Here is a 25,876-nt window from a genome sequence, read left to right as displayed (position 1 = left end):
GCTAACAAGTTGCTACATTGAAACTACAACAATGGGCGCATTCTGGCAACCCCCACCCAAGTTTCTGTACTAGCCCACCTGCACGCGACAATCTGCCAAGGGAACCCGTGGTGGTAGAAACTTCCGAGTTGGCCTACAGAAAGACATCATCACTGTAACACTCTATTGTTCTTGATGTTTGCACTTCTCTTGCAGTTACCTCTCACTGTCTTCATTTGAAACATTTATGTTTTTGTGATCCTTAAATATTGTAGCCCTTATTTTGTGAAAAATATAAATAATATACATCACATGCATTAGAATTTTCCATTCTGCCCTAGTCTGCCCCATCTACTGCATGAATATGGGACATTGAGCAAAAAGCTAAATGACTTAACATATGACACCGTGCAGCTTACACATGTACTGTATATTAACAGAAATGTGTCCTTGCGTTGAAACCTTAGTCTGGCAGTCACTGTAGCTGTAGCTGAGCTCGCATTCACAAAGCTGTAATGTACAAAGGTGAGTTGATAAACCCTATTCACAATACCCATTCACTGTTCAGTCGCATGTTTATGACAGTGAAGACTTTGCACTAATCCACATTCATCCACATTCTGCCCCCCTTCGACAAAGACAATCACTTAACTGTGTAACAGTTTGTCCACAGACTCTTGCAAGCATGGTCTGGAAAATTTATCAGCCTTCTGCTACGGTAGAGCCATTGCAACTGGCCTAACAAAGCTTTGCCAATGAGAATAACTTAATGGTTTATTTCAAGAATGGCAGATGGGTCACCCCTGCCTGATTCACTATTTAATCGAGGGATGAATGTAGGGATTATATGGTCTAGTGGTTCAAACATTCGTTTTCATCACCGGGGATAGAACTCCAAATCCCATCTCTGCCTTTCAATTAGTTTTAAACCCAATTTTCTATCCCTCCCACTGTATTTTGAATTTCAATGACTCTGAGTTTTCTGCTTGTGTGCAATAGAAAATCTATGTCCTGGGCTGGCCATGAACCAAAACAAATGCTTAAAATATAACTGAAGAGACAAGAAGCCAATAGGTTTAGTTGTTTGGATCCACTTTTTGAAGCTAATTTCTGTGGTTAAAGTGACCCATTTTAAGTGTACCATTTTATATATTCCTGAATATAATTTTTTTTTAAACCTTTACAATGGAAATAGTGTTACAACAACAAACGAATGATGCTTCAGCTGAGGGTTTTATACAGTTTTTTATTGACTATAAGAGTATATGTGTATAAAAAAAATTGGGCATTATAAGTGATTGACCAAAAGAGTGCTATGAAACAAGAACCAACGTGGCGTCACTATCACAAAAGCCCTTTCAGTTACCATAGACTCTTCCCTTCCTGATGTTATCACCCTTCTCCATTCTGCACTACGTCCGGCTTCTGAAAGGTATCGTCCTTTGATTTCTGAATGATGCTGCGCTTGAAGTGCTTGGTTCTACACACAGCTGCTCACAGCGCCTTTAAACTGTATTCTTTCCAGGGGATTTCTGCTGGGTAACTATCCTCCCCCACCCCCACCCCCACATAATTAGGCCACCCACAATCATGGTCATGTGCCTTGGATTGTGCATTCTACTGGATTCCCCTATACTCCATATTGAATACCACCATACAGAATGTTATTGAGATTAACAAATGATTCTTTCTTTCAATGCCACAATTGATTCAGTACCTTTTAAATTGCACCTGGGAAATTCTATCGCTACAGTCACTGTTGAAATAGTAATTACATTTGAGAAGTGGAACATCATCAAGGGCTTTTGCAAACTCAGACTGGTAAAAGTATTCAATAACATAAACAGTTATAGGACTTTGGGCTGTAAACTGGGAGCAAAGGCAATACATTTTTTTTGCCCAAAATCACAGCCATTGAGGTATTGTACAGTTTGCTGTACCGTGTGCACACAATGTGCAAATACACACTGAATTTTAATGGTTTACAGAACAGTTGGTACAAATAGTTGTATGGCTGTAAAATGCTTAGTAAATCAAATGATAAACTATGGCTACATTACAGTGTATGCACTGTTCATATATACTGGTGATGTATAAGTGTCCTGTAATCTAGATTATGGATGTTATCTAACAAAGAACTTCTACCCTGAAATAGATAACAAAGGTTGACAGAAAAATGTATTATGTAACAGGACAAAGTTTCATGAGATCTTGTTTTTGAGCAGAATTTGAATGGGTTTACTAGCATGCCTTTTTATATTTCTCTTCTGAGGCATGTGTTGTATGTTGAGTTCTGAATAACTTGAAATGAAATATATATTTTTTCAAGGAATATTTGCCTTCAACATGTGGAAGCAAAACATGCATTAGCTGTTAGTTTCATTGCTGTTATAATTTCAATGAAGATGTACCCTGCATGCTGCCTAGAGTTCATTGACCCCAATAATTATCTATCTTTATATTGCTGCATTTATCGGGATCTCTTATCCAGATTGATTTTGGACACAACATTCATGTGGCAGGACATTCTGAAGCTATATTATTATTATTATTAGAAATCAGTATGCAATTCAAATTCTTATACAACATTACTCATTTCATTAATGGAAAAACCATATATGAGAAAGGAAAAATAATATTAACAGAAAACTGCAGACAACTTGCTTTGCAATAAAATCAAATCTGGGTCTTTTCAGCTCAACAGAGCAAACATTATTTTTCTAATTATACTGGCCATGTCATTCAATTTCTCATTCTCCTTAATTACTTTAAAATCCAATAATACAAGATGAATAAAATGTGACTCAATTAAAATAATTTGACCTACATTGAAAATAACATACTTTCAGTAACTTTTTATGCCCTTTGGGATGTGGACAGTCAAACTATTGGAAGCTCCCTCTTTAGGTTGAGAAACTTGGTGGAACTTGGTGGAATGCTCATACATAAATACAGGGTAAATAAAAGGCCTGTTGGTCTGAATGAATGTGGACAGCAGAAGAAGACTTTGAAGCAGTTCTGAGCTCTTGATGGGGAGGCAAGGTGATTCAAGGTGTGTGTGTGTGTGTGTGTGTGTATATATATATATACACACTAAACATTATATAAATTACAAACACATGAACACACAAGAACCTTGCTCAAGGGCACAAGAGCAATAATTCATCTTACCTTCCCCAGAAGAGGTCAAAATTGCTGTGTGCGTGTACACGCACGCACACGCACACGCACACGCACACGCACACGCACACGTGCGCGCGCACGCGCACGCACTCACACACAGTATAATGGATCCTGAAAAAATATGAATTTGCATGGGACCCACTATTTGACACTCAAGTATTAAAAGTGTTTCCACAAACAGTCCTATATATACTACTATATAAATTACAAATGCATATGATACAAGTTTAAAAATGATGCTCTGGGGCTACAGTGGATGCTCACCATGTTAAGGCACTGCAAACCCTGTGGTCTGGTGTTTAATTTGAACCATGCCAGTGGCCCCATGGAGTAGCTCATAATTGACCATACCATCACCAGGGGAGGAAGGGATTTCAGTTGTGCTCCTCTGGTTAGTCAGGTACCCATAAGCTGCCTGTACAAACGAGATAACCTACCTGCACAAGCTAGATATGATGTCTCCAGCTCAATGACTGCATGAACCTGACTGGTGGACTGAGGAATGGAAAGAAGCGGTGTGCTCGCATAAACCAAACCTTAATAATGGCAGTTTTGTTGACTTTGTAGGAGAAAAGGTGCACTTGTATGTGTTGTGAAGGAAGCTCCTTTGTACCCAGGGAAATGATTTTAAGACCATCTGTGTCAGCGATGCACCTGTATATTTCAATTGTGACTGCAAGAAATGAGAGTGCACTCTAATGTGGTAAGGTATGTCCTGAGCATGTAGGCCTATAACAGGTTATAACAGGTAAACAAAATGCCTGCTACGACTCCTGTGTGAGAGTATGAAGCAGAAAACTTTAAAATGACACAGAAGTGTTTAACAAAGAGTACAAATGAATTATTTGATATGGGTATGAGTATCATGCATGGTCCAGCAAACAGCCATGCTATAGTTCTGTGTAGCCTACCCTTTCATGAAATTTTCAAACATTTGCTATGAAATGGAACATGACAGCAGTCTGCACGCAGAATATAGGTCTACATGCAAGGATTATGCAATTCTTTCGGGCGTTCCACATGCTTGCGTGCAACCGAACAGTCTGGATATGACCGGTCACTGAGAGTCGTCTGACTAGTCCGACATTTGGAGGGCGGAGTATGGTGATGGCGTAGTGGCGTACCTTTATCTGGGAGTCGACGCAATTTGATTGACGTGTCTCTGTACGAGTGTGTGTGTGCAGAGGGGAGGGGAGACTGGTTTCTCCGCAGAGAGGTTCGTTCGAGCGGAGTATCGCTGAAGATAGTGGCTAAGAGAGGACTGTAAAGGAGTGTTCGAAGCAGAACCAGACTTTATTCTTTAACAAATGAACGGAACCCTCTACGATTAGAAGTTTTCTTGAACAATTTGGGATCGGCAATTGAGTTCAGTTCACGCTGTATTTAATTTGTCTTTTATTTGTGGCTAGCTTTAAACCTAGCTGGCGACTGGTATCGTGACTGTGCCTATCATTTTACGGGAAGGAAGGAACATTCCGTTCTCGGGCCCCTTTCGTGCAAGTGAGTTGCAATGTGGTTTCTGTGTTTCTGCTGCAACTGGACATAAGTGGCGACGCAAAGATTAACATGATAGAAATGTATATTTAACGTTATCTGAAGCGTTTCTTTTAATCTAACATGCACTTATTTGCGAACCTTGTGCTTTTTCTTACAAATAGAGTAACGTTTGTTAACGGTCGACTCTTCGGTTGATCACTGACACTGTCCTAAGTGTATACGGTATCATAGCGAACTAGTTCATCAAATAACGGTGCTTGTCAAACGTTAAAGATAGATACGTGTTAAGTAATGTTTCGCGTCTATAAAGTTGCACGTTAACTTTGCTGCCAGTTTGTAAGCAAACTAGTCTAGATGGCAGGATAGCTACTGAGCTACAAAGTTCTCTTCTAGCTAATTATTTGTTGCTAGCTAGCTGTAGCTCGATAAATAGACGGGCACAAATTAGCAGAATTGCCTGTCAGATTCCAGGCTAGCTAACTAGTATAACATTTGCGTTTTCTTTGCAGGAATGTTGCTGTTAGCTACCGTTAATCTAAACGTGCTACGTAATGTGTATTCTGTCTGATGCAAGCACTAAGTGTATTCTGTCTGATGCAAGCACTAAGTTATACAACGGCGTGTAAGGTCACTCATTTAGCTTCCCTGGAGTTTGTGAGTTTGGCTAACTGACCGACCAGAGTCCGAATTTAGTTAAGATTATTAGCAAATGTATTTTCATACATTTAACTAATATACCAATAAATCTTAACATCAAGTTGCTACAAATGTGCTGGATTTGCATGCGTAGAATTAACTATAGCTAACTGGGATATGAAACGTTAGCTAAACTGTCCTGCTGCTGTATTATTGATGGTGGTTAACGTTGACTGTCTAGCCAGATTGACTAGGTAACGGTACTAGGTAAATGGATTAGTGCTACAAACACGATTGCTTGTACTGGGTAGGTAACTGGTTAAAGTTAGCTGTACTGGGTAGCTAACTGATTGAAGTCAGTTTCGCTGGCCAGCTGGTCGTATGTCACACTGATGTGTGTAGCGTTACATAATTGCAAACGAATGATTTGATCTATACATTCTCTAATAATGTGCAATATAATAAGCAGGTACAGGCAGCTAACATGCCTTTTATATAACTTATCTAGACTAGCTACAAAGTAAATTGATTTGAGAGTTTCTTGGCAAATTTGAGAAAATGTGTGCCGCGAAATTCACTGGTCAACTTCTGCTGCTTCAAGGAGAAAAAAATTCGTCCAACAAAAATGTCCTGGAATTCCCCGGATTATATATAAACACATCCAATTGTTTTCTTTTTTTGTGTGGTAAGACTATGTACACTAAGGGGGGGTGGTGGGGGGTTGCTGAACTGAGTCACATAGATTTACATATCACCTATTTATATGTCTGAATATTTACCAAGCAGGGGGAATCAAACCTGTAACCTTATGGTCACAAGCCCAGTAACCTACACCCTAACATTCTTAAGCCATGCTGTCACTCCTGATAAGCTGTCCCACTGGAGGGTGTCCCACTTATACAATGTGTAGTAAATGGCTTTTGTTTTGTTTTTTTCCAGGTCAGGGATGAGTTCTCTGTGCTACCATAGCTGGCTCTAGACAGATGGGAACATTTTACCAGGAGCACCATAAAGGTGCAACCCATTGCAGAACTTTAACACCAACCTTCACTAACTGAAGAAATGACCACAATCTGCCAAAAATTCTGCAGAGAACCATAAGAAGGACTTTGAGTATTTCTATGAAAAAATTGCATGTGGAGGTATTTTTATGTGTGTGTGTGAACAAAAGTATCTGCTGAAATCTGTGTAACAGGGTTTTTTTTGGGAGGGAATCTGCTCCAGTAAATTATCAGTGCAGGACACATTTATCATTGTGGTACCTCTGGAATATTTATCATTAACGCAAAGCTAACAAGATGAGTGCAGAGGGATACCAGTACAGAGCGCTCTATGATTACAAGAAGGAGAGAGAAGAGGACATTGATTTGCACATTGGAGACATACTGGTCGTGAGCAAGGGGGCACTACTGGCACTGGGGTATGCCGACGGGTTTGAGGAGAAGCCGGAGGAGATTGGTTGGCTGCCCGGCTTCAATGAAACCACACAGGAGAAGGGCGACTTCCCTGGAACCTACGTTGAGTTCATTGGGAAGAAGAAGATATCGCCCCCAACGCCCAAACCAAGGCCGCCAAGACCCCTGCCTGTCGCTCCTGGCGCCTCCAAAGCTGACTCGGACACAGAGCAAGGTGAGTCAACAGCAAGTGGCCTTCATCTCTGTGAAGGCAACTTTCAGCTGCCACTCATTTTTTGTTGCTGTTTTTGGCTAAAGTAAGCCATGTGCCTGCATTTCAAACCATTTAAACAACCGTTTCATCCAGAGCACCCAAGTAGCAACAGTATGATGGTTTGCTGTATTTTATTATTTTGCTTAAATGTACTTTATTGGCTTTCGTGCTGCTGAAGAATCAAGCACAAATCCTGTGCTTGTACCTTCACCATTTGCATCAGATTATTCACATAACCAGTTGGCCAACTTTTCTTGTTAATAGATTTTGCGCAACAAGCTCTGGTGTTAACAACCATGAAACTGTGTTATGCTGTGGAGGGTGTACTGCGTGTGAAACCTTAGGTTTGTGACGTTATTCATAATTTTTACCACTGTAGTGACAGCATGATACATGTTCATATGACCAAAAGCAAGCTTGGGGTTTACCCATAAAGGAGAACTTCATCGTCAACAGAGAGATTTATCTTGTGAGTGTTGGTGGTTTCATATAATTTTTCATCAGAATTTTGTGCTTTAATGGCATACTATGCAGGATTTTTTAGCCTTTCGGTGGTCCTGGGTTTACTATCAAAGAAGTCCCCTCCTCTGCCTTCAACCCCGCCCACTCACCCTGAGTAACTGACTTCAGCTATGTATCATAGCTAGCTGGATAGCTAGAAGCAACATTACTTACAGGTCCAACAGAAAACACCCCCACTCCACATTGCTTTTTATCCCCTTTGTGAACTTCAGCTGTCGCCATTGAGGAATTCCAAGGTTGACTCTGATTTTTGAATGAGCTTTGAACTTGTCGGCTTGTCGTTTCGCTTTGCTGTACTTGTGCTTCTTCACCTCTGCCATCGCGGTAGCTAGCTACAAACGCTCCGCTGTATCCTGATCGAACCCCACAGGCTCTGTAGCCACAACCTCCCCTCCCCACACAGAAAAGTGCGGCAAGCCGAGAAACGTCCCAAACACATTTTAGAAGAAACACAGGCAGAGGAGCACGGATTCGGAAAGTGTGTGCAGAGACAGAGGCTGCCAGTAGAATTGTAGATATGACTGAGCGTAGTTGTTTTATAATATTTTAAAGATAAAAAAATTCATAGTATGCCGCTTTCCTTTGCACACTAGAAAATGCTACTCTAAAAATGTCACAGAAATGGAGGGACCACAGCCAATTCTCATTTTAGTATAATTACTGAAATTCCAAAGAAATGTTCTTTCTGAACATTTATGTTTATCTCAAAGCTACTGTTTCATGTCACATGTGTACATTTATATAAGTAACATAATGCAGCAGAGGTGTGAAATACGCTTTATCTGTTTTTCCTTGAGTAGTTTGCATTTATTAATTTTAATCAAAACAACTTCCATTGGGACTGAGAATGAAATTCTTAAATATTTTAGAATCCCATAATTGTGAAGTGTGTGTTCTTTTTTAAATAGCATTTTTAAACTTTCCAGTTCCAATTTAGTTCTTAATTTGAATCCCATTTGAATTGGAATTTACATAGCCTACATTTCAGATATGTAGAAGTTCAAGTAAGTTCAGCTATGCCGAGTAACCTGAGTTCAAGACTAAGCTTATGTTGTGCCACAAACTTTAAGAATTGTTTCTGCCCTTAGCCAGACAGAGTTTTCTACTAGTCCTGCAACAACCTGTGGTGGAGTTAGAGATGGTAAATTTGTGTTGATGCAAACAACCGTGGTGCAGAAAGTTGATCCACAAAGGAAAAATGGACAGTGATATCGGAGCCTAACGGTGCATATTCAGGAAAATGCTATATTCCCATAATGTGCCGTAGAAGCAAATTATTTCCAGAATTTCTGGAATAATCTTTTTTTAAAGTTGTTTGTAGGCCAAAATAAGTTGTGGATGACAAGGTATAGCTATATTTAGGGAACAATTCTGTTCAGCCAAGGAGCTTCCATTGGTCGCATTCACACATTGTCTCTATGGGTTCTACTGCTTTTTTTTAGCGGTGCTTTTTTGTCGCACCTGGTAATGTTTATTTTGGCAGATTCTGCTGTTCAGAAACATCCTTACAAAGGTTCTACATCTTGAAAGGTTATGGGCACACAAATGTCTGTGCTGGTGGGTCACCAAGTAAATCATCAGTCAACTTCCTGCTCACTCTCACACCCACCCAGTTGCCATGAAAACGGGGAACTGGAGATCAAATTTCAGTGAATTGGAATGCAAATAGAGAAACGTGAGAGGAGTTTTCCTACCAGTATTCTCTTTTTGAGCATTTTGGCAGACATTTTCATCTTTGGATGACTAAAGAGTAAATGGTAAATTTACTCGCCTAGTTAATGTTCTTTTAGACGTGTGGGAAGTATACTCTCGGTGAATCCTTGAAAAGCACTTTTTTACTTGCAATTTCAAGGAATTTTATTGGATTTATGATGGAACAATCAAGTATATAAATAGACACTGATGGTAAAACAGGTTGATGTTTTACTGGCTCACAGCTGCTGGCAGGACTTCAGATTATGAACGTGAGTTTATGAGTTCTCTGTGCAGGGTTTTAATAAGGGGGTGCAGGGAGAATTGTTCCCGTTGCACTACTTGCACTGAGATTACTGAAGAATGTGTGTTGCACAACTGCACTGGTGGTGCACAACTGCACAAATGCCAGCGCACTGGTGGCACACAACTGCACAAATGCCAACGCGCTGGTGGCACACAACTGCACAAATGCCAACGCGCTGGTGGTGCCCTTGTCTTCAAAAAGCGGCAAGCAGGCACGTCTCCTGTTCTCGTCCAGTTTTTCGGCACTACGTGACTCTGGGCTCAAAAAAAACGACCCCGCGGTGCATGACTGCTGCCTTTGGTAGCGCTGCAAGTGGCACTCTGGCCCCGCTGAATGCTAACCAGGCCCAGAGGACAATGCAGCTGGCGCGGTTCCAGGGCGCAGTGCATTGTGGTCCGAGCGCGACCCGTCACCAGCTCGACGTTACACGAGCTCTACTGTTCCTCTTTGTGTCCCAGCTGCGTAAAAAAGCAGATAAAACTCCATCTCGTTTCAGACTCAAAGGATTTTGCATCTGTCATGATATTTTATGCCGACTAATCTACATGTGACGCAGGAAGGCTGAAAGTGAACACCCAGTATGCCTCCGGACGTTAATAGGGAGATTATTCAGGCCTTGCTGGGAAGTCCCCACCCCCACTCTAATGCTTTTTTCCTTTATGCTGCCCAGTAGCATTTGGGTCTGGCATATTTATGTGTTTTATTTCCATTCCCTGTACTGCCAATTGGACACAAACGGTTTTGAAAGTTTGGCACATTTACTGGTTAAACAGTTGCGGGACAACTGAGAGATAATTTCTTTTAATGGATGAGGTGCAGGGGAATGAACCCTATCAGCAACAGCTGCTGTTTTTTTTTTTTTAAAGATATTGGAACTGCATATTCCCAGCTGTAGTTAAAATGTAACCATTCGTGTACTGATTTGTTGTGACAGTCATCGGTCGCTGGTGGTGCAGTTATGGGCAGCACTCAGCATGTGACTGGATAGTGGATGTTGGCTTTATAAATGAAACGGGCAGAAAACACTCATGCCCTCACCAGACAAAAAGAGGAAACCACCATCACTGGCCAGCCTTTGGGGCATGCCATGCTGTGATGCTGTGCCGTCAACGGTGTGGTTTCTCAGAAAGCTGTCCTTTGTTCTGGATGTAAACATGAAAAGCCACTGTACTTGGAGCGCGTGTCTTCGACGCTTTGCGTTGGTATTTTGCAGACTGCACCGATATGAATACTGGCGATTATTTGATGAGGGAAAAAAAAAAAACAGCACCTTGCAGTTTTTGTAGAGTTTTTTTTGTTGATGATCTGCACTGGCCTTGTGGAGCCCATCGCCAGGCTGTGGGGGTGAGGTGCAGGAGAACGCTGAGAACCGCTCCGTTCTCCTGGCTCCACGGCGCCGATCGCTTCATTTCCCTGCTCGCTCCTTCCTGGTACGATTGTGAAATCCCCAGAGGCTGGATGGGGCGCTTGGCAGCGGGGAGAGCGGGCTGGCGGGCGGCGCGGGCACGGGCGCGGGCACGGGCGCGGAGGCGGTGCAGACGCGCAGCCCGGAGAAGAAAAGGGCCCTGTGTTCCCTCCGCGGAGAGGCTGTGGAGCCGTTGGCGGGGGTGGAGGGGGGTGGAGCGGGGTGGAGCTGCGAGCTGGGAGTCTTGTTGCTTCAGAGCATTGGCCTGTGTGATTTATTACAGCAGCCACTGAAAGATCTGGCAGATCTCTCTCTTTCGCTCTCGCTCTCTAGCCCTCTCTCTCTCTCACACACTCTCTCTCGCTCTCTAGCCCTCTCTCTTTCTCACTCACGCACTCTCTCTAGCCCTCTCTCTCTCTCACACATTCTCTCTCGCTCTCTAGCCCTCTCCCTCTCTCTCTCTCACACTTTCTGTCTTGCACTCTCTCTCTCTTATACTCTCTCTCGTGCTCTCTTTATCTCTGCCTCTCCCCCATCCTGCAGCATTTTTAATGTTTTAATAATGTTCCTCGGGTTGCCTCCGGGTGGAGGCGAGCAAGGGCCAGAGGAGGGGCGGGGGGGCGGGGGGGGGGTTTTGGGAGGGGGGCGCACGGGGGCCCTCTGAGCCACAGGGGTTTGACTTCAGAGCAGCAGATGTGGAGAGAGCCGGGGAGGAATTCCTGCCGGTTTTTTTGGCTCCCAGGCTCTTTAGACCCCGCTCCGCTCCGCTGGGGCCTCTCCGCCGGGGTCCGTGTGCGCGGGCCCCCACCCCGGCCGGGCCCATGTGCGCGGGCCCCCACCCCGGCCGGGCGCTTCGGCCACGCTCGCCGCCCCTGTCCCCACATCGCTGCGCGCCGGCACGGAGGGCGTCCGGATTAAAAAGCGAATCCGAAACTCAAACGTCCGACAGCGACGAGAATGGCGACTTTAAATGGCCGTTTATCACTAACCCCAAGTGCCTTTGTTTTAAACGCGATGTGGCAAGAAGCACACACTCAAGCGGCAGGCAGGCCCATGGAAAGCTCGTCCGCCGCTAGGAGCTAGGCTAATGGCTGCGCGGCGCTGGCTACGCGAGACGCGTGCGCTTTCGCGCGGTCCTCCGTTAGCGGTCTCAGAGCGCGCCCCAGCAGCCCCGTGGCCCGCCGGCTTAGCGCAGGAGCTCGCCCGGGCCCGCCGCTCGCCGCGCAGCCGGGCCTTTTGTTGACACTGGCGCGCGCCGTAATCCGCTGTTGAATGGAAACACGGACTGTAAGCCGCTAGCCTCGCTAACGGTACGCTTTCGCGCGCGGACTTTGAGCCCCCGTCGCTGCCTGCGAGGCCCGCGCCCGAGCGGCTTTGCCCAAACACACGGCCGCTCACAGCCCCGCGCTTCACACTTAAGCCTTCCTTAAGCTGCTCTCAGTTGTGCTGCGTGTTTTCTGTATTATTTCTCATTCTAAGTGAATTGCAAGTAATAAAATACTATACTTTATACTGTAATGCTATATTTTAGTGCATCAGTCTCCTTCTTTAATGCTTCCTTGCCAGTTTGCAAGAAGTGTTTCCAAGTGTATATATATATATATATATATATATATACATACATATACACACACACGCACTATGGTTTAATAAATGAATATATATTACGCACACACACACGCCGTGTATATGTATACGTTAGCAGTGTGCCAATACATAGGGCAAGGTCTATGTTATGACCTAAATCCCTTGTAATTATTGACTATTCAGTTGGTTGATGGAGTCCTGTTTAAGGCACACGGCCCTAAATGCGAGTTTTTGAACAGGGTTTTTCAACGTGGAAGGTGGCTTTATAAATGCGTGTTAGAAATCAGTCGTCACATTTTTACTTTTCACAACTGCGAAAGTTTCTTAAAAGGACTAGTCGACGTGCTGCGGCTTGTGCAGGGAGATATCCTATCTTCCTCCATCTGAGGTGTTTTTAATTCTTTCTTTTTGAGTGCTGGCTGGCACACATTGCAGGAGTTTTTTTTTTTTAAATGACCACCCTGCTGGTGCTTGTATGTTATGCACAGTTCCTCTTTCTCGCAGTTCTTTCTCTATTTTTGGTCATGTGGAAGGCTGTAGCTTGACCACTTTACGTTTGCATTTCTTTCCCTGATTTTCTTCTTGTGCCATGCTGGATTAAAAGATGTCCCTTCATTCTCTGGCAATTAATCTCCAAATTGGGGCCAAAGGCTACAACAGGGCTTTGAAATGGCTTACGTGTCAAGGTTTAGGCTAACACCGATTCAGTTTAAGGTTTTATCCAGTTTCGATTCACTGACCTAAATAGCCTACTTCACACCGAGCTGTGGTCTCATTTTTGTCTACGCAGATATGACCGCAAAAATGGAACACCTAATATTACACTGAACAAATTAAATGAAAATGAGGTTGCATGAGGGAGAGAGAGAGGGAGGGAGGGAGGGAGAGAGAGAGGTAGAGAGAGAGAGACAGAGAGAGAGAGAGAGAGGGAACATGCTGCATAGCTGGAGTTTGAGATAATGTTCTCTCCTCTTCCGGGCCTCTTATGAGCTCAGGCTAACATCTGCTGCTGCATTGAGCAGTTTTCTGAAGAGACTGGGTTGCCTGGCTTCACAAAGAATGCCTGCCTTTCCTGACCGGGTTTCAGGCAGCTGGGGGCTTCATGTTCAGATCTGGGTTTTTTTTTTTTTAGCAGCTTTGCTGTAGGGCGAACACCCTCAGCGAGAGGAAAAGGACGCGAATGAAAGAAAAGAAAACGAACGCGCGGAGCCTGTGGAAAGTAGGAAGTCGCTTGACGCCGGCAGCTCCAGCTGCAGGTTTCGTGGCGGTGGTTTCTGGTGCTTGGCGCGGTCTGTTGTTTTGTGCCAAGTGGGCTGATTCAGCATTGTGATGAATCAGTACAAGCGTTGTACTTAGTGCTGATGGCGTTAACTTGGGCGGCGGGGGGGTGGGGGGGGGCACAATGCGGCAGGACAACAGATAGCCTTCTCTGAGTGCCACATGAATGGCCGCTTTATCGCGTCCTTCGCCGCGGCTTCCCATAACCGATACGGGAAATTAGGTCACCAAAGCCGCGGCCCCGCGAGCCGGCGCTGCGGCAGAGCGAATCGCAGAGAGGGGCCCCGCGACATCAGGGGGGCCCCGCGACGTCAGGGGGCCCGCTGCCTTCAGCTTCGTTTTGTCTCCAGAGGAGGCTCTGCTGCGAACCTTACGTGTCGCAGCCGCGCGGATTTCAAAGGCGTTTCGGAACGCGTGATTGGCAGAAGCGAACGTCAGATTGCTGGTGATTCATGCAGTGGAAAGGGGGGGGGGGGGTGTGTTGTTTTCCTGCCTTCTGGGGGGGGGGGGTGGGGGGGTGGAGCGAAGCAGGAGGAGACCTCATGGCAGGGTCTTCACTGTCTCCCGCCCCTGGCCTGGCTCAAGACGGCATGGAGAGGACACTGTCCAAAACACTGAGCCCTTTTCAGGGGAGATCACTGACCGCACATTAGATCTGATTGCTATTTCGACACAGTCCAGTCGTATGAGATTGGCCTTTCATACGGGAAATGACTCGCTGTAGGACGGGAACTTCAGACAGCGCGCCACCATTTTACACATTTCGCTTTTTATTTTTTGCTTTCAGATGCTTTTAATGAAAGCGAGTGGCAAAAATATATTGTTGTGTGTTCTATTTGTTACCCTTGAAATAAAATGAATTGTGATAAGTACAGAACCTTGCTGCTCACGGGGTCTTTAGCTGATTAATGTGTTAATTAGCACAGCATTGAATGCATTGCCTTGTTTATTTGCTTAAGAGACTGCCTGATCCAAGACTACATCCATCACCTACTCACACTGGCAGGTTACCCAAGCAGCCCCAGGCTAACCCCCCTCTAGCTCAAGAGCACACCTGACGCATCTCTTCTGGGACTCGAACCCGCAAACCCCCGGCAGGAGCCGAGGAGCGACCGTCGCCCCAGACGCGTAGCTGGCCCGGCCCCGCCCTTGCGGTCGCCGCGGCGCGTCCCGTCCCGCGGTTAACTCCTGCGTCAGATACGGGGGGGGAAAAACCTTTGAGCGGAGGTGGTTTGGAGGCGCGCTCTCTCCGTTCGTTTATAATGAGCTGGAGGCCGAGTCCGGGTTACTCATTACCGCTCCCATGCGACATGCGGACCTCTCTAATTAAGAAGCAGTCAGTGTAAAGCACACACGGCTGTTCGGAGCCTGCGTACGCTGCATCTCAGCGTCTCCAGAGTTAAATCCATGAGCAGCTGACGGCCATGTCTTACTCTTTTTAAACGAGCTGCTATTTGACGTGTGAAAGACCCTTTCTTCTTATTGGGAGTCAACAAAAGAAATTTAAGGAAATATTTACATGTTGTATCTAGGCGCTTTTCAACCTCCCCCGCTCAAAAAAAGAAAAAAAAAGAGAAAAAAACGTAGCAGTCTATTCCAGTAATTGGCTGCTTTTTTATTTTATTAGCTTGCGTGCGTGAGAGCGCACACGTGTGTTTCATTACTGATCGCCTCAAGAGACTAAAGTTTAAATTGGCAAATCTTCTTACTGGAGGCAAAGCATGTCTGCCCAATGGATTAGCCACACGTTGCAGGAAAAGACATTTCAAATATGCGCTGGAAGACGGAAAGCTGCAGAGGAAAAGGAAGAAAGAAAAAGGATTTCATTCTGGCCGTAGGCCTGTGTATGGAAGGTGAGGCTCAGTTACGCAATCACAGATGGGCCAGCGCAGTTCCTCTTTCGATCTGGTGGTCCGGAAACTTTCTGCAGTCTTGCCATCTCCCGCCTTTTTTTTTTTCTTTCTTTTTTTTTCTTTTTTTTTCATCCTTTCTGTACTCCACCCCCCAGCCCCCATCATGCATGGATCGGGTATCGATTCCCTGCAGGATAGACGAGAGCGACTCGGACCCTTGCGTGAGCCGCACATTATGTGCCTGCGTGGGAGTCGCCGCTTTAACCAAACGGAAGGCTTTACAAGCAGAGTAATTAACCTCAGAGTGGCACAGAGGTATAGAGCACAGTGCCACAGGCTTTCAGAGTAATTAACCTCAGAGTGGCACAGAGATATAGAGCACAGTGCCACAGGCTTTCAGAGTAATTAACCTCAGAGTGGCACAGAGATATAGAGCACAGTGCCACAGGCTTTCAGAGTAATTAACCTCAGAGTGGCACAGAGATATAGAGCACAGTGCCACAGGCTTTCAGAGTAATTAACCTCAGAGTGGCACAGAGGTATAGAACACAGTGCCACAGACTTTCAGAGTAATTAACCTCAGAGTGGCACAGAGATATAGAGCACAATCTCACAGGCTTTCTGAGTAATTGACCTCAGAGTGGCACAGAGATATAGAGCACAGTGCCACAGGCTTTCTGAGTAATTGACCTCAGAGTGGCACAGAGATATAGAGCACAGTGCCACAGGCTTTCAGAGTAATTAACCTCAGAGTGGCACAGAGGTATAGAGCACAGTGCCTGGGATTGCATAAGTTTGTGTAGAAGGCAGCACAGAGCAGCCAGCAGTTACACAGCATCGATAAATCCTGCCTTGTCTTTATCCACCGTTAACACACTCAGCCTCTGCTGGTCATTAGCCGTAATCACAGGATCACCGTCGCCTATGTCGCCTAATCACAGGGCAGCGGTGGTAGAGCGGGACAGGTTGCTTCTCCCCCTCTTTTTTACAGCAGTTGTTTTTAAGCACTCCTCAGGGCCCACGCACATTAAAAATTGAGCACATCTCCGAACCAGTCACTTTTCAGACATCCGGGGGCTTGTTTGTGCAGTGAACGCAAAAGAAAGAATCTCAGTGCCGCTCATACCAAGTATTTCATTCATATTCATTTATATATCATTTGTGTGGATGGGAAACATATAAGGGCAGATTTGGTGCTTTTCTTTTGGCTGCCTCAAATGGAAAGGTTTCATAAATAAAGCAGAGATGCATGTGTATTAGTATTTTACAAACACGAGTTCTGTAATTTTTAATAAGAGCCCTGTCTATGTATCATATTAGCTTATGTAAGGTTATGATTATTTGTGTCATGTTCAGGGTGCACTGTCTGGAGGATACTTTTTGTTTGTTACCCCCCCCCCCTGCACCCACACCGGCAAAATAAATAAGACCATGGCATGTAACTCCTAAAATATCTCGGGGAGTTCAAGGACTTGGAATGCGTTTGCGCTATACACGATGCGACCCATAGAGGGAGACATAGTCTCACTTCACCACTGTGAAAAACAGCTTGCAACTCCCATTTTAACGTGAAAAACTGTTGTGCCTTTGACGAGACACTTCGACCAGGCCTGCCGTTCTGGGGAATGTCAGTGCTGACTAACGCCTGGCCTAACAGGCTGCTTATCTGCGCTGCTTTTATGGGCTGCAGCCAGCGCCCGCTTTGTGACTTTTATTTGACAGAAGGTTTAGCAGCGCCTCATGCCCCGCAGCTTCGGCGGGGGAAGACGGCGTCTGGCTCCCTCTGCTCTCGCAGGATCGCGATCTGCGGCGCGTTCTGAAAGAAGCGAGAGAGCGTCGAGCGCTCTGGGTTATCGAGCACACAGGAGTGCTTTCTCAGCTCAGCCGCCCCCCCCCCCCCCAACACGCTCAGAAGCAGCGCTCAGACACGCAGCCGTCTTGGTGAAGTGAAGGTTAGGAGAGGCGGCCTCTATTTTTACTGCGCCGGTGCTATCTTTAGTGCGTCCCGTGCCCCGGCCACAGTCTGAAGTTCAGCCAGTTCAGCCGGTTCAGACCGAGCGCCAAGGAGGCCCCCCTCTCTAACGGGACGGCGTGGCGCAGGGGCCGGCGTGCTCAGGCTCGCCCGTGGGGCCCTCTCCTTACCCCCCCCCCCCCCCGTTGCTGGGGCAACCGAGCATTCTTACTCCTTTGTGGTTTGCTGTTTTTTTTTTTAACAGAGATGAGAAAGGGGTGATTCCCCCCTCTCAAAAGATGCTCTGGCTTGCGAACAGTGTTTTCATTTTTATTTCTTTTGTTTAAACAGCATTTTTTGACTAGATGTAGATCATTGGAGAACCTCGCCCAGAGTGTGCGCCACATTGCAGGCCACTGGTCTGTGAGAGCGACGGCCTCTCTGTTCAGCGCACTTGTTGAACTGAAGGAACACTTATCCAATTAAAACCTGATAAAAGTGAACGTTTTGATTGGATGCTATTTGCGGAGCAGCCCCTCCCCCTCCCCACCTGTACTACAGTAAAAAAATGCCGGAGGGGATTTTCGGCTGTGCACGAGCAGGATGGGACGTGCCCTGATATGAAGGGGAATGCTGACCCAGGCCTCAGTGAAGGGGGCGTGCGCATTGCGCTGTCTGAGTGCAGTTATAGCTGAGCGTTTAAGTGTGCCCCCCACCACCCCCTACCCCCCCGTAAGCGCAGTGGCAGCAGGGCAGAGGGCGACGGGGGGGTGGGGGGGGGGGGTTAACGACGCCCGGGCCGCGACAGGAATCCTCCCTTTGTCCACCCGATCCGAGCGGTGGCACGACGTTTCAAGGAAACGGTCACCCGATCGGCCCGAAACATCTCTGCCGTTTTTTTTTTTTTTTCTTCTTCTTTTTTCTTTTTTTTCTGAGCGTCATTCGATCCCAGGCCCGCCGGTGCCAGGACTATCGAGTCTCCTGAGCTACTGAGAAGCAATCCAATCCCCGCTCCACTCTGTGTGACTCGGGCGAGGCGCTGGCCCGTGTAAATAAACACTGGGCTCCCGGGATCTGGCTCTTTTTTTAAAAACGGCACCGCGATATATTAAGCGCACGAGGTATGCGGAGCGCGGCGGCTCCGCCCAGCTCGCAGCGAACTACAAAGGCCAGGCTCCTCCAGCTGCGCGTGCGACGCGAGGTTTTTTTTTAAAAACAGCCCCATAGGCTGTCGGTGCGCGAGGGAGGGGACTTGGGTTGCCGTGCGTTGCTGGGGAAGAACAGGAAAGCGGTTTGAGGTGATCTGAATCTGATTAGCCGACAACCTGTTCTGTTACACATTAATCGAGTGTCTCCCGCGTGTGTTAGCCTGAGTGTGTTTGTGTTTCAGGGTTGTTTTTTGACAGAGTTCCCAGTTTTTTGGTCCCTTTCAGTTGCAGGCATTAAAATGAATTTACTCAAGTGCCAAGTTGCAAATGGCTTTTCTCAGAACTAGGGGACGGACCGTGGCAGACGGACAGCAGTGTAGGATGTCTCTGTGCGAAAGGGTACATTTCCACCGGTATGGCATCCCCCTCCACCTCCACCCCCAGGCCCCCCCCTGCCCCCCTGGGTCCCCTTTCAGCCCCAGCCCCAGCGTCGGGAATCTCTGACACCCTTCCAGTTTCGCTCCAAGATTTTCCCCCTATAAAACCTTGGCTTTGGCCGCAGTGGGTGACCGAGGAAGAACGTCTGCGACTGTGGAAAACCTGCGACATCGACCGCCCCCCGCCCCCCTCCGCCCCCCCCAAACCTCCACTCAGACGGCGCCTCAGCAGGCCGTCCAACCTGTTGAGCGCTCCTCACACGCGGGCGTGCGGCGCAGAAGACCTGCAGGCTGTAGGCTAGGGAGCGCGGGCGCGGGCGCGGCAGCACGCGCTGAGCACCAGAACCGGGCGCCATTTCAGCCTCCTTTCTGCGCCCTCCGTGCCTAATCAGATTAATGCGCCGGATGGCTCTCTCCAAAAGGAATTATTCAGGGGCGGAAAAATGCGGAAAAAGGCCAGCCCCCCCCCTCCCTATTTTTTTTTACTAATAATACAGCGGTAATTATAAAAGCGGCCATTATATTTTCTCCTCTGGGCTTGGCCGGGCGCAGTATCAGGAAGGCAGTACTTATGCTTTCAAACAGGGCTTCCATTCATAATTCTGCCCCCCCCCCCCTTTTCCAAATGGCAGGCTTCACAGTTCGGCCTTTGAGGAGGTTATAAAAAAAAAAAAAAAAATAAAGAAGCGAAACGCGGGCCCAGTAAAATAACCCTTTCGCAAATCCAAATAAAGTGGCGGCCGGCGGCGGGCCCTTTCATGTGCGCACCTGCAGCTGTGGGATCAGAGGAGCCCGTCGCTAGCGGGGCGTGTGTGCGCACCCCCGCGCCCCTCAGATCGCATGCCACCGGCCAGCGGGCCCCGCCGTTGCCCGGAAACCTCGGAATGTTCCCGCCGCGTCCGCTCTGATCCTCCCTTCTTCCCCCCGTGGCGCGCGCGAGGCCCGGGCGCGGCGGGATTAACGCCGCCGCCGCCGCCGCGGACGCTCGCAGGGCCTCGCTGATCCAGGGCCTCGCTGATCCAGGGCCTCGCTGATCCAGGGCCTCGCTGATCCAGGGCCTCACTGATCTGGGGCCCGGGTGACGGGTACAGAGCGGGCTCGTCCCGAGCTGACAGGGTTTCACACAGGCCCGTGTTCCGGGAGACTCACCTGTTCCCCCCTCCTCCTCCTCCCCCCCCCACAGCCACCACGCTGCCGGACCTGACGGAGCAGTTCGCCCCCCCGGAGTCGGCCCCGCCCCTGCTCGTCAAGCTGCTGGAGGCCATCGAGAGGAAAGGTAGGAGCTGCTGCACGTGGGGGTGAGGGGCGGGGTTCGGCTGGCGTTTCGAGCGGTTAAGAGACGTGTGACCTGGTCAGGGAGGTAAACGCGGGCCTTTTTTCCGTTCGCAGGCTTGGAGTGCCCAACACTTTACAGGGCCTTCACTGCAGGAGGGGGACTGGAGGTCAGACAGTGCTTCGATAGTGGTGAGTATGTGCGTGTGTGTGTGGGTGTGAGGACACCTGCATCTGAGCATGATCCTGGCCTGAAACTACCCTAGTCAGGTGTGGAAGCTGTAAAAGCCTGAGATTCAGTGTCGTTGCTTCCGTCACTGAGGGGTTCGATTAGCACGAGTGTCGCGGGTGTATTATAGAAAAGACGTGCACGAGCGTGCTTGGTTGTGTATCGTCACGGTAGGGACACACTCTGAAACGCGTTTGTGTGGCCCCAGACTGTCCGGCGGTGGACCTGGAGCAGGTGGAGCTGCAGGCGCTGTGCGACGGCCTGAGGAGGTACCTGCAGGACCTGCCCCACCCGCTCATCCCCACCTCCATCTACAGCGAGATGGTGCACGTGGCCCAAGGTAAGGCCCCGGCAACCCGCACGCTCTCAGCACGCGTCTGCCCGAAGGGAGAGAGCTCCAGATAAAGAAACTCTGTTTTAAAAATACACACGCAATATTTTCAGTCACCTGGCAAGCGATTTTATGCAGGCTTTGAAGTCCCCACATCCAGAGTCGCCGGTGTTGACACAGCTACTGTGGTGTTACTCTGAGGGGGTATGACTGGACCCTTTGATCCTCCATCACGGGTCCTTGCTCCTCATGGGGAGAGCTGCGGAGCGCTCGTCAGCCACCACCAGGGGGTGCTGTCGCCCAGAGCGTGACAGGGCAGACGGCCACAGCTCGGAGATCAAAGGGAAACAAGCGTGTGCTGCGTGCAAATGCCTGTCTTTGCACAAAACTTCTGCTGCTCTTTGAAGCGCTGCACGGAGATAGATCTTGTTCCCTCTCAGCTTCAGTCTGACACCCCTCTCTTAAAATGCATTTTGTAGCATGCATTTTTTTTTTTAGGTCAAGCGTGCAGTAGAATGTAGAATGGTTGTTTTTTTTTGGGTTTTTTCTTCGACGCGTCAGCTTGGAATGAAGGTTGCTTTACCACGGCCGCCAGCCTGCACGTGCAAACGGTCAGGCAGGGGGGAAATTTTCATACTTTTTTGAATATCGGTTAATCTGTCCCTCTGGCTCGGCTTCTGCCAGAACGGGGTCACAGAGCAAGCGTGCAGTGATATCAGAGGTTAATGATTACTGCAAAGCAGAAACATTAACCTGATCTGCCCCTGCAACCTGCCAGCGAACGTTGTGTTCTAACAGCGTGGAAGCAGAAGTCCCGCAGGGCTGTGGTTTGCAGGGCCGAACATCTGCTCTCCCCCGCTCAGGGCTTTTGCAGAATTAAGAGAGCGCCTTCCTCTCCTCTCCCTCTCGAGCCCGTACGCTCGCTTCTCAAACCCGTCACGTGGCCCCTGAAACAGGATATCTGCGGTTAATAGGAAGTAAAAAAGAGCCTGAAAACTTATCTCCTGCATCTGCACCCGACCAATCACCTGCCAGCGTACCTTGCTCTCAGGCACGTTGCGATCTCTGTGTGGTTTTCCGCCTCCTGCGCAGAAGCTGAGCCGGACCGATCTGAATCGGAGGGGAGGGAGTCGTTGGAAGGGTTTTTTTTTTTAATATCAGGGAGGAGGGGTACAGAGAGAGAGAGCTCCGGTGAAACCCCCCTGTGCTCTTTTCGTGCGTCCCACAGAGGTGCAGAACCCCGAGGAGTGCGCCCAGCTGCTGCGGGGGATCGGAGGCTCCCCCGGCGTCCCGCCCCAGTACTGGCTCACCCTCCGCTGCCTCGCCAAGCACTTCGGCCGGGCGTGCCAGAGCGCCGCCAAGAACCAGCTGAGCGCCCGCGCCCTGGGCGAGATCTTCAGCCCGCTGCTGTTCCGCCAGCAGGCCGCCGGGTACGACCCGCTCCGCTCCGCCCCGCTACGCTAATACGCTAAGCGCCCAGGGAGCCCCCGGGGCCTGTGGAGCACGCGCACTCATCTTTCTACCCCCCCCCCCCCCCCCGCCCCCTTCCCCTCCGTTTTCTCCTCCCCAGCTGCGAGCCCAGCCCGGACTCCCAGGTCAAGGTGATCGAGGTCCTGATCGGCAGCGAGTGGAGCGAGATCCAGGCGGCTCCAGGTAAAGTGGCCGAGTCTTCCGGAACGGGGGGGATCGGGGGGGATTGCGCGGGATCGTGCCTGATTGGGGGGGGGGGGGGGGTTTGACCGCATGCCAGGTTCATCGTGTTAAGTGTCACAGCGCCAGGACACCGACGTTCCGTGAAGTGTGGCGTGGGAGAAGTTGAAACTGAAATTGAAGTGTGGCGGGGGCCTTCGCTAGTTCTGTTTCTGCGTGCGGCGCTGCGGCTTTGAGAGAGCTCTGGTGCTGCGCAGCTGCCCCCGGCTGCGCAGGCACCCGCGAGGCAGTGGAGCCCGTGAGCGCAGAAAAAAGGACGGTGGTGCTCGCTGTGGCAGCCATGTTCTTTAGGCTGGGGTGAAGATGCTGTGGGTCTTCCGTGAGTCCCAGCTGCGTGCAGTAAAATCACACCGGTGCTGTGGGCTTTCCTTTGCCGATGTCGGCATGAGCGTATCGCGTTGCGTGAGAAGTTTTAAAAGTGTGTTGAACCTTCTTCTCTAGACTGACGGCGATTCTGGTCGTTTCCGCAAGGCCTCAACCATACGTCGAAAGTGAACTTTCTTGTAACTTTGCGTAGGCAGTGCTAATTAGCAAGGAAATGCCTGTGCGCTGGTTGTCGTTAGCAACCGCGTATTTCAGGGGTATACATCTTCAGCTCTGATAGTGCACCTAGACCTTCTGTTCTCTCCACCTCTCTCTCACACAATGCTCTTCTGTTGGACTCCATGAGCAGGTATTGAGACCTTTAACTTTTTTTTTGTTGACACTGTAGTTCCTTGCGCGATGAGGACCGGGTGATATCGGAGAGGGGGTAAAAATGGATAATGAGCACTGAGGCTAAAAACATTGTGCATTTGATTTGTAATGACACACGGTCGGTTAAAGTGTAATTAAAGTATGCGAACGAGCTGGCGAAAGGCTAGTGTCAGCTGTCCGTAGAGCTGAAATTCACATGGTACTATTTACTCCTCTGTGAACTTGGCACCGTCTACGTTTGAGTTCAACAATGAGATACGCCAAAAGAACACTGTGTGTACCGTTTCCTTGCCAATAGGTAAAAGGTTGTATTTGACGTGAATCATGATGAATAGTTTCTCTTAATGGTCTGTGAAATCTGTACTGGTATAAAACTAACATGGACTCGGCTGTGTTTGTCTCACTGAGTGAGAGCGGAGTAGCTGCCCTCCATGGCTGATGTGTGTAACATGCTGTATATGACTGCATAAGGCTGTAGATTAAGAGGGGTTTGGCGTCGGACAGTTAGTTTCTGTGCTGGTGATTAATTTGTGTGCTCCTGACTTGAACTGTGCCAATTTGAGTGATCCGAGTGAAGGATAAATCACTAAAGCCCCCGTTTAGTCCTGAGTCTGCTGTTCTCCGGGACTTTGATATGATTACTGTTGAAAGTCGTGGCCCGCCTGCATTAATTGGCCTGGCAGTGTGGATTTCGTAATGTCCCCGATGCTTACGAGCTGCGATAACCACTGTTGCATCATCTGAACCTGCAAAATGAGACATTTTCACCAGCCTCAATTGTGTCTGGTTTCACAAGCTAACCCTAATCAGCTGCAGTGTGCCAGCAGCCCTTCCGCAGGGGCCGTTTCCCAGAAAGCTAGCGCGCGTAGCATCAGAGCAGCAAAAAGAGCAGCTTGTGGCACCGAGAGAGGTGGACGCCATGGCAACAGCATAGCCAGTCCTGTTGAATACCTGCTAAGTCTTTGCTTTTTGGTGCGTTTTTTTTTTTTACACATGGCTGTTCCTCATGTTGAATGTGAATTTACTAAATTAAATTAGTGGACCTAATTAATAAAAAAATTATTTTATTTTTAAATGAAGAGACGTTTTTTTTAAAGCCTTTTAAAAGCCCTGTATATTGTGACTCAGTGCGAACCTCTGCAATCTAATCTGGAAAATGTACCATTTCATGTCAGCGTATGTAAATGAAATGAAATCCAGTGGCCCAGTTGTCGCCGAACCTTTTCCTACCGCAACTGCATGCCTTTTACAGAATTTTATTCATGTCGTTGTGTGAAATAAGTCATTTCACTCGTGTGTGTGTGTGTGTGTGTGTGCGGGGAAACGTCTCCTGTGCAGATAGCACAGCTGAGAGGCGTGTGCTGAGGCTTCAGGTGGTTAGCAGGCACTTCCTCCGCGAGCCGGCCTCGATCGGGCCTGACCTACATTCCGCGGCTCGCCTCGCTGCGAGATGGCAGATTCTCGGCATCGAGACCCGGCGGCGAGCGAGCGAACGGAGGGACGGATTGCCTCCGAGTGAAAAAAACGTTCTCGCGGCGCTTACAGACAACTGGAAATGTCAGATACTTATGTCCCCAAAAAAAGCCCGTGTGTGTGTGTGCGTGTGTGTGTGTGTGTGTGTGCGTGTGCGTGTGCGTGTGTGCGTGTGTGCGTGTGTGTGCGTGTGTGTGTGTGTGTGTGTGCGTGTGTGTGTGTGTGTGCGTGGCCGGGCTCTGCTTTCACAGTCGGAGTTAAAGAGCGTTCTTTGGGCCGCCTGGGGGGCCCGGGCCGACCTGTGGCTGTTTAAAGGTTTTATTACCTGTTAGGGCCTATTTATAGTGCCCCCCCCCCCCCGGCATGGGCCGAGCTCAGCTGTCAGTAATGCGCACCTGCAGGCCGCCCGGCCCGGAGAGGTGAGCCCCATCACAAGGCAGGCTTTGATTCGCCTTTCTGCTGAAGCAGCCAAGTTCCTTCCTGTGCTCGGGCTGCTCGGGGCGGATCGCTTTGACTTTCAGACGCTTCATAAAATCTGATACGTCAGGGCTTAGCCTCAATGTATGAGTGTGTGTGTGTACGTGTGTGTCTGTCTGTCTGTGTGTGTGTGTGTGTCTGTCTGTCTGCCTGTGTGTGTGCGTCTGTCTGTCTGTCTGTCTGTGTGTACGTGTGTGTGTCTGTCTGTCTGTCTGTGTGTGTGTCTGTACGTGTGTGTGTCTGTCTGTCTGTGTGTGAGTGTGATGTGTCTGTCTGTGTGTGTGTGTCTGTCTGTCTGTCTGTCTGTGTGTGTGCGTCTGTCTGTGTGTGTGTGTGATGTGTCTGTCTGTGTGTGTGTGTCTGTCTGTCTGTCTGTCTGTGTGTGTGCGTCTGTCTGTCTGTCTGTGTGTGAGTGTGATGTGTCTGTCTGTGTGTGTCTGTGTGTGTGTGTGTGTGTGTGTGAGAGAGTGTGATGTGTCTGTATGTGTGTGTGAGTGTGATGTGTCTGTATGTGTGTGTATGTGTGTGTGAGTGTGTGTGTGATG

General features: G+C 48.5%; 1 protein-coding gene across 1 annotated transcript in view; it reads left to right on the top strand.

Annotated features, from left to right (window-relative positions):
- Positions 1-4,355: 4,355 nt before the first annotated feature.
- pik3r1 (phosphoinositide-3-kinase, regulatory subunit 1 (alpha)) overlaps positions 4,356-25,876 on the top strand; it is a 32,252-nt gene continuing 10,731 nt past the window's right edge. The window contains exons 1-7 of the mRNA XM_035390778.1: positions 4,356-4,662; positions 6,235-6,924; positions 20,327-20,419; positions 20,533-20,607; positions 20,853-20,984; positions 22,204-22,405; positions 22,546-22,628. Of these exons, the coding sequence (XP_035246669.1) occupies positions 6,594-6,924; positions 20,327-20,419; positions 20,533-20,607; positions 20,853-20,984; positions 22,204-22,405; positions 22,546-22,628 (916 nt within the window). The 5' untranslated portion in view covers positions 4,356-4,662; positions 6,235-6,593. The remainder of the gene's footprint in view (positions 4,663-6,234; positions 6,925-20,326; positions 20,420-20,532; positions 20,608-20,852; positions 20,985-22,203; positions 22,406-22,545; positions 22,629-25,876) is intronic.

Source organism: Anguilla anguilla, chromosome 14 (assembly GCF_013347855.1).
Source record: "Anguilla anguilla isolate fAngAng1 chromosome 14, fAngAng1.pri, whole genome shotgun sequence".
In the NCBI taxonomy this organism is placed as follows: Eukaryota; Metazoa; Chordata; class Actinopteri; order Anguilliformes; family Anguillidae; genus Anguilla; species Anguilla anguilla.
This window is presented reverse-complemented; position numbering and strand designations above follow the sequence as displayed.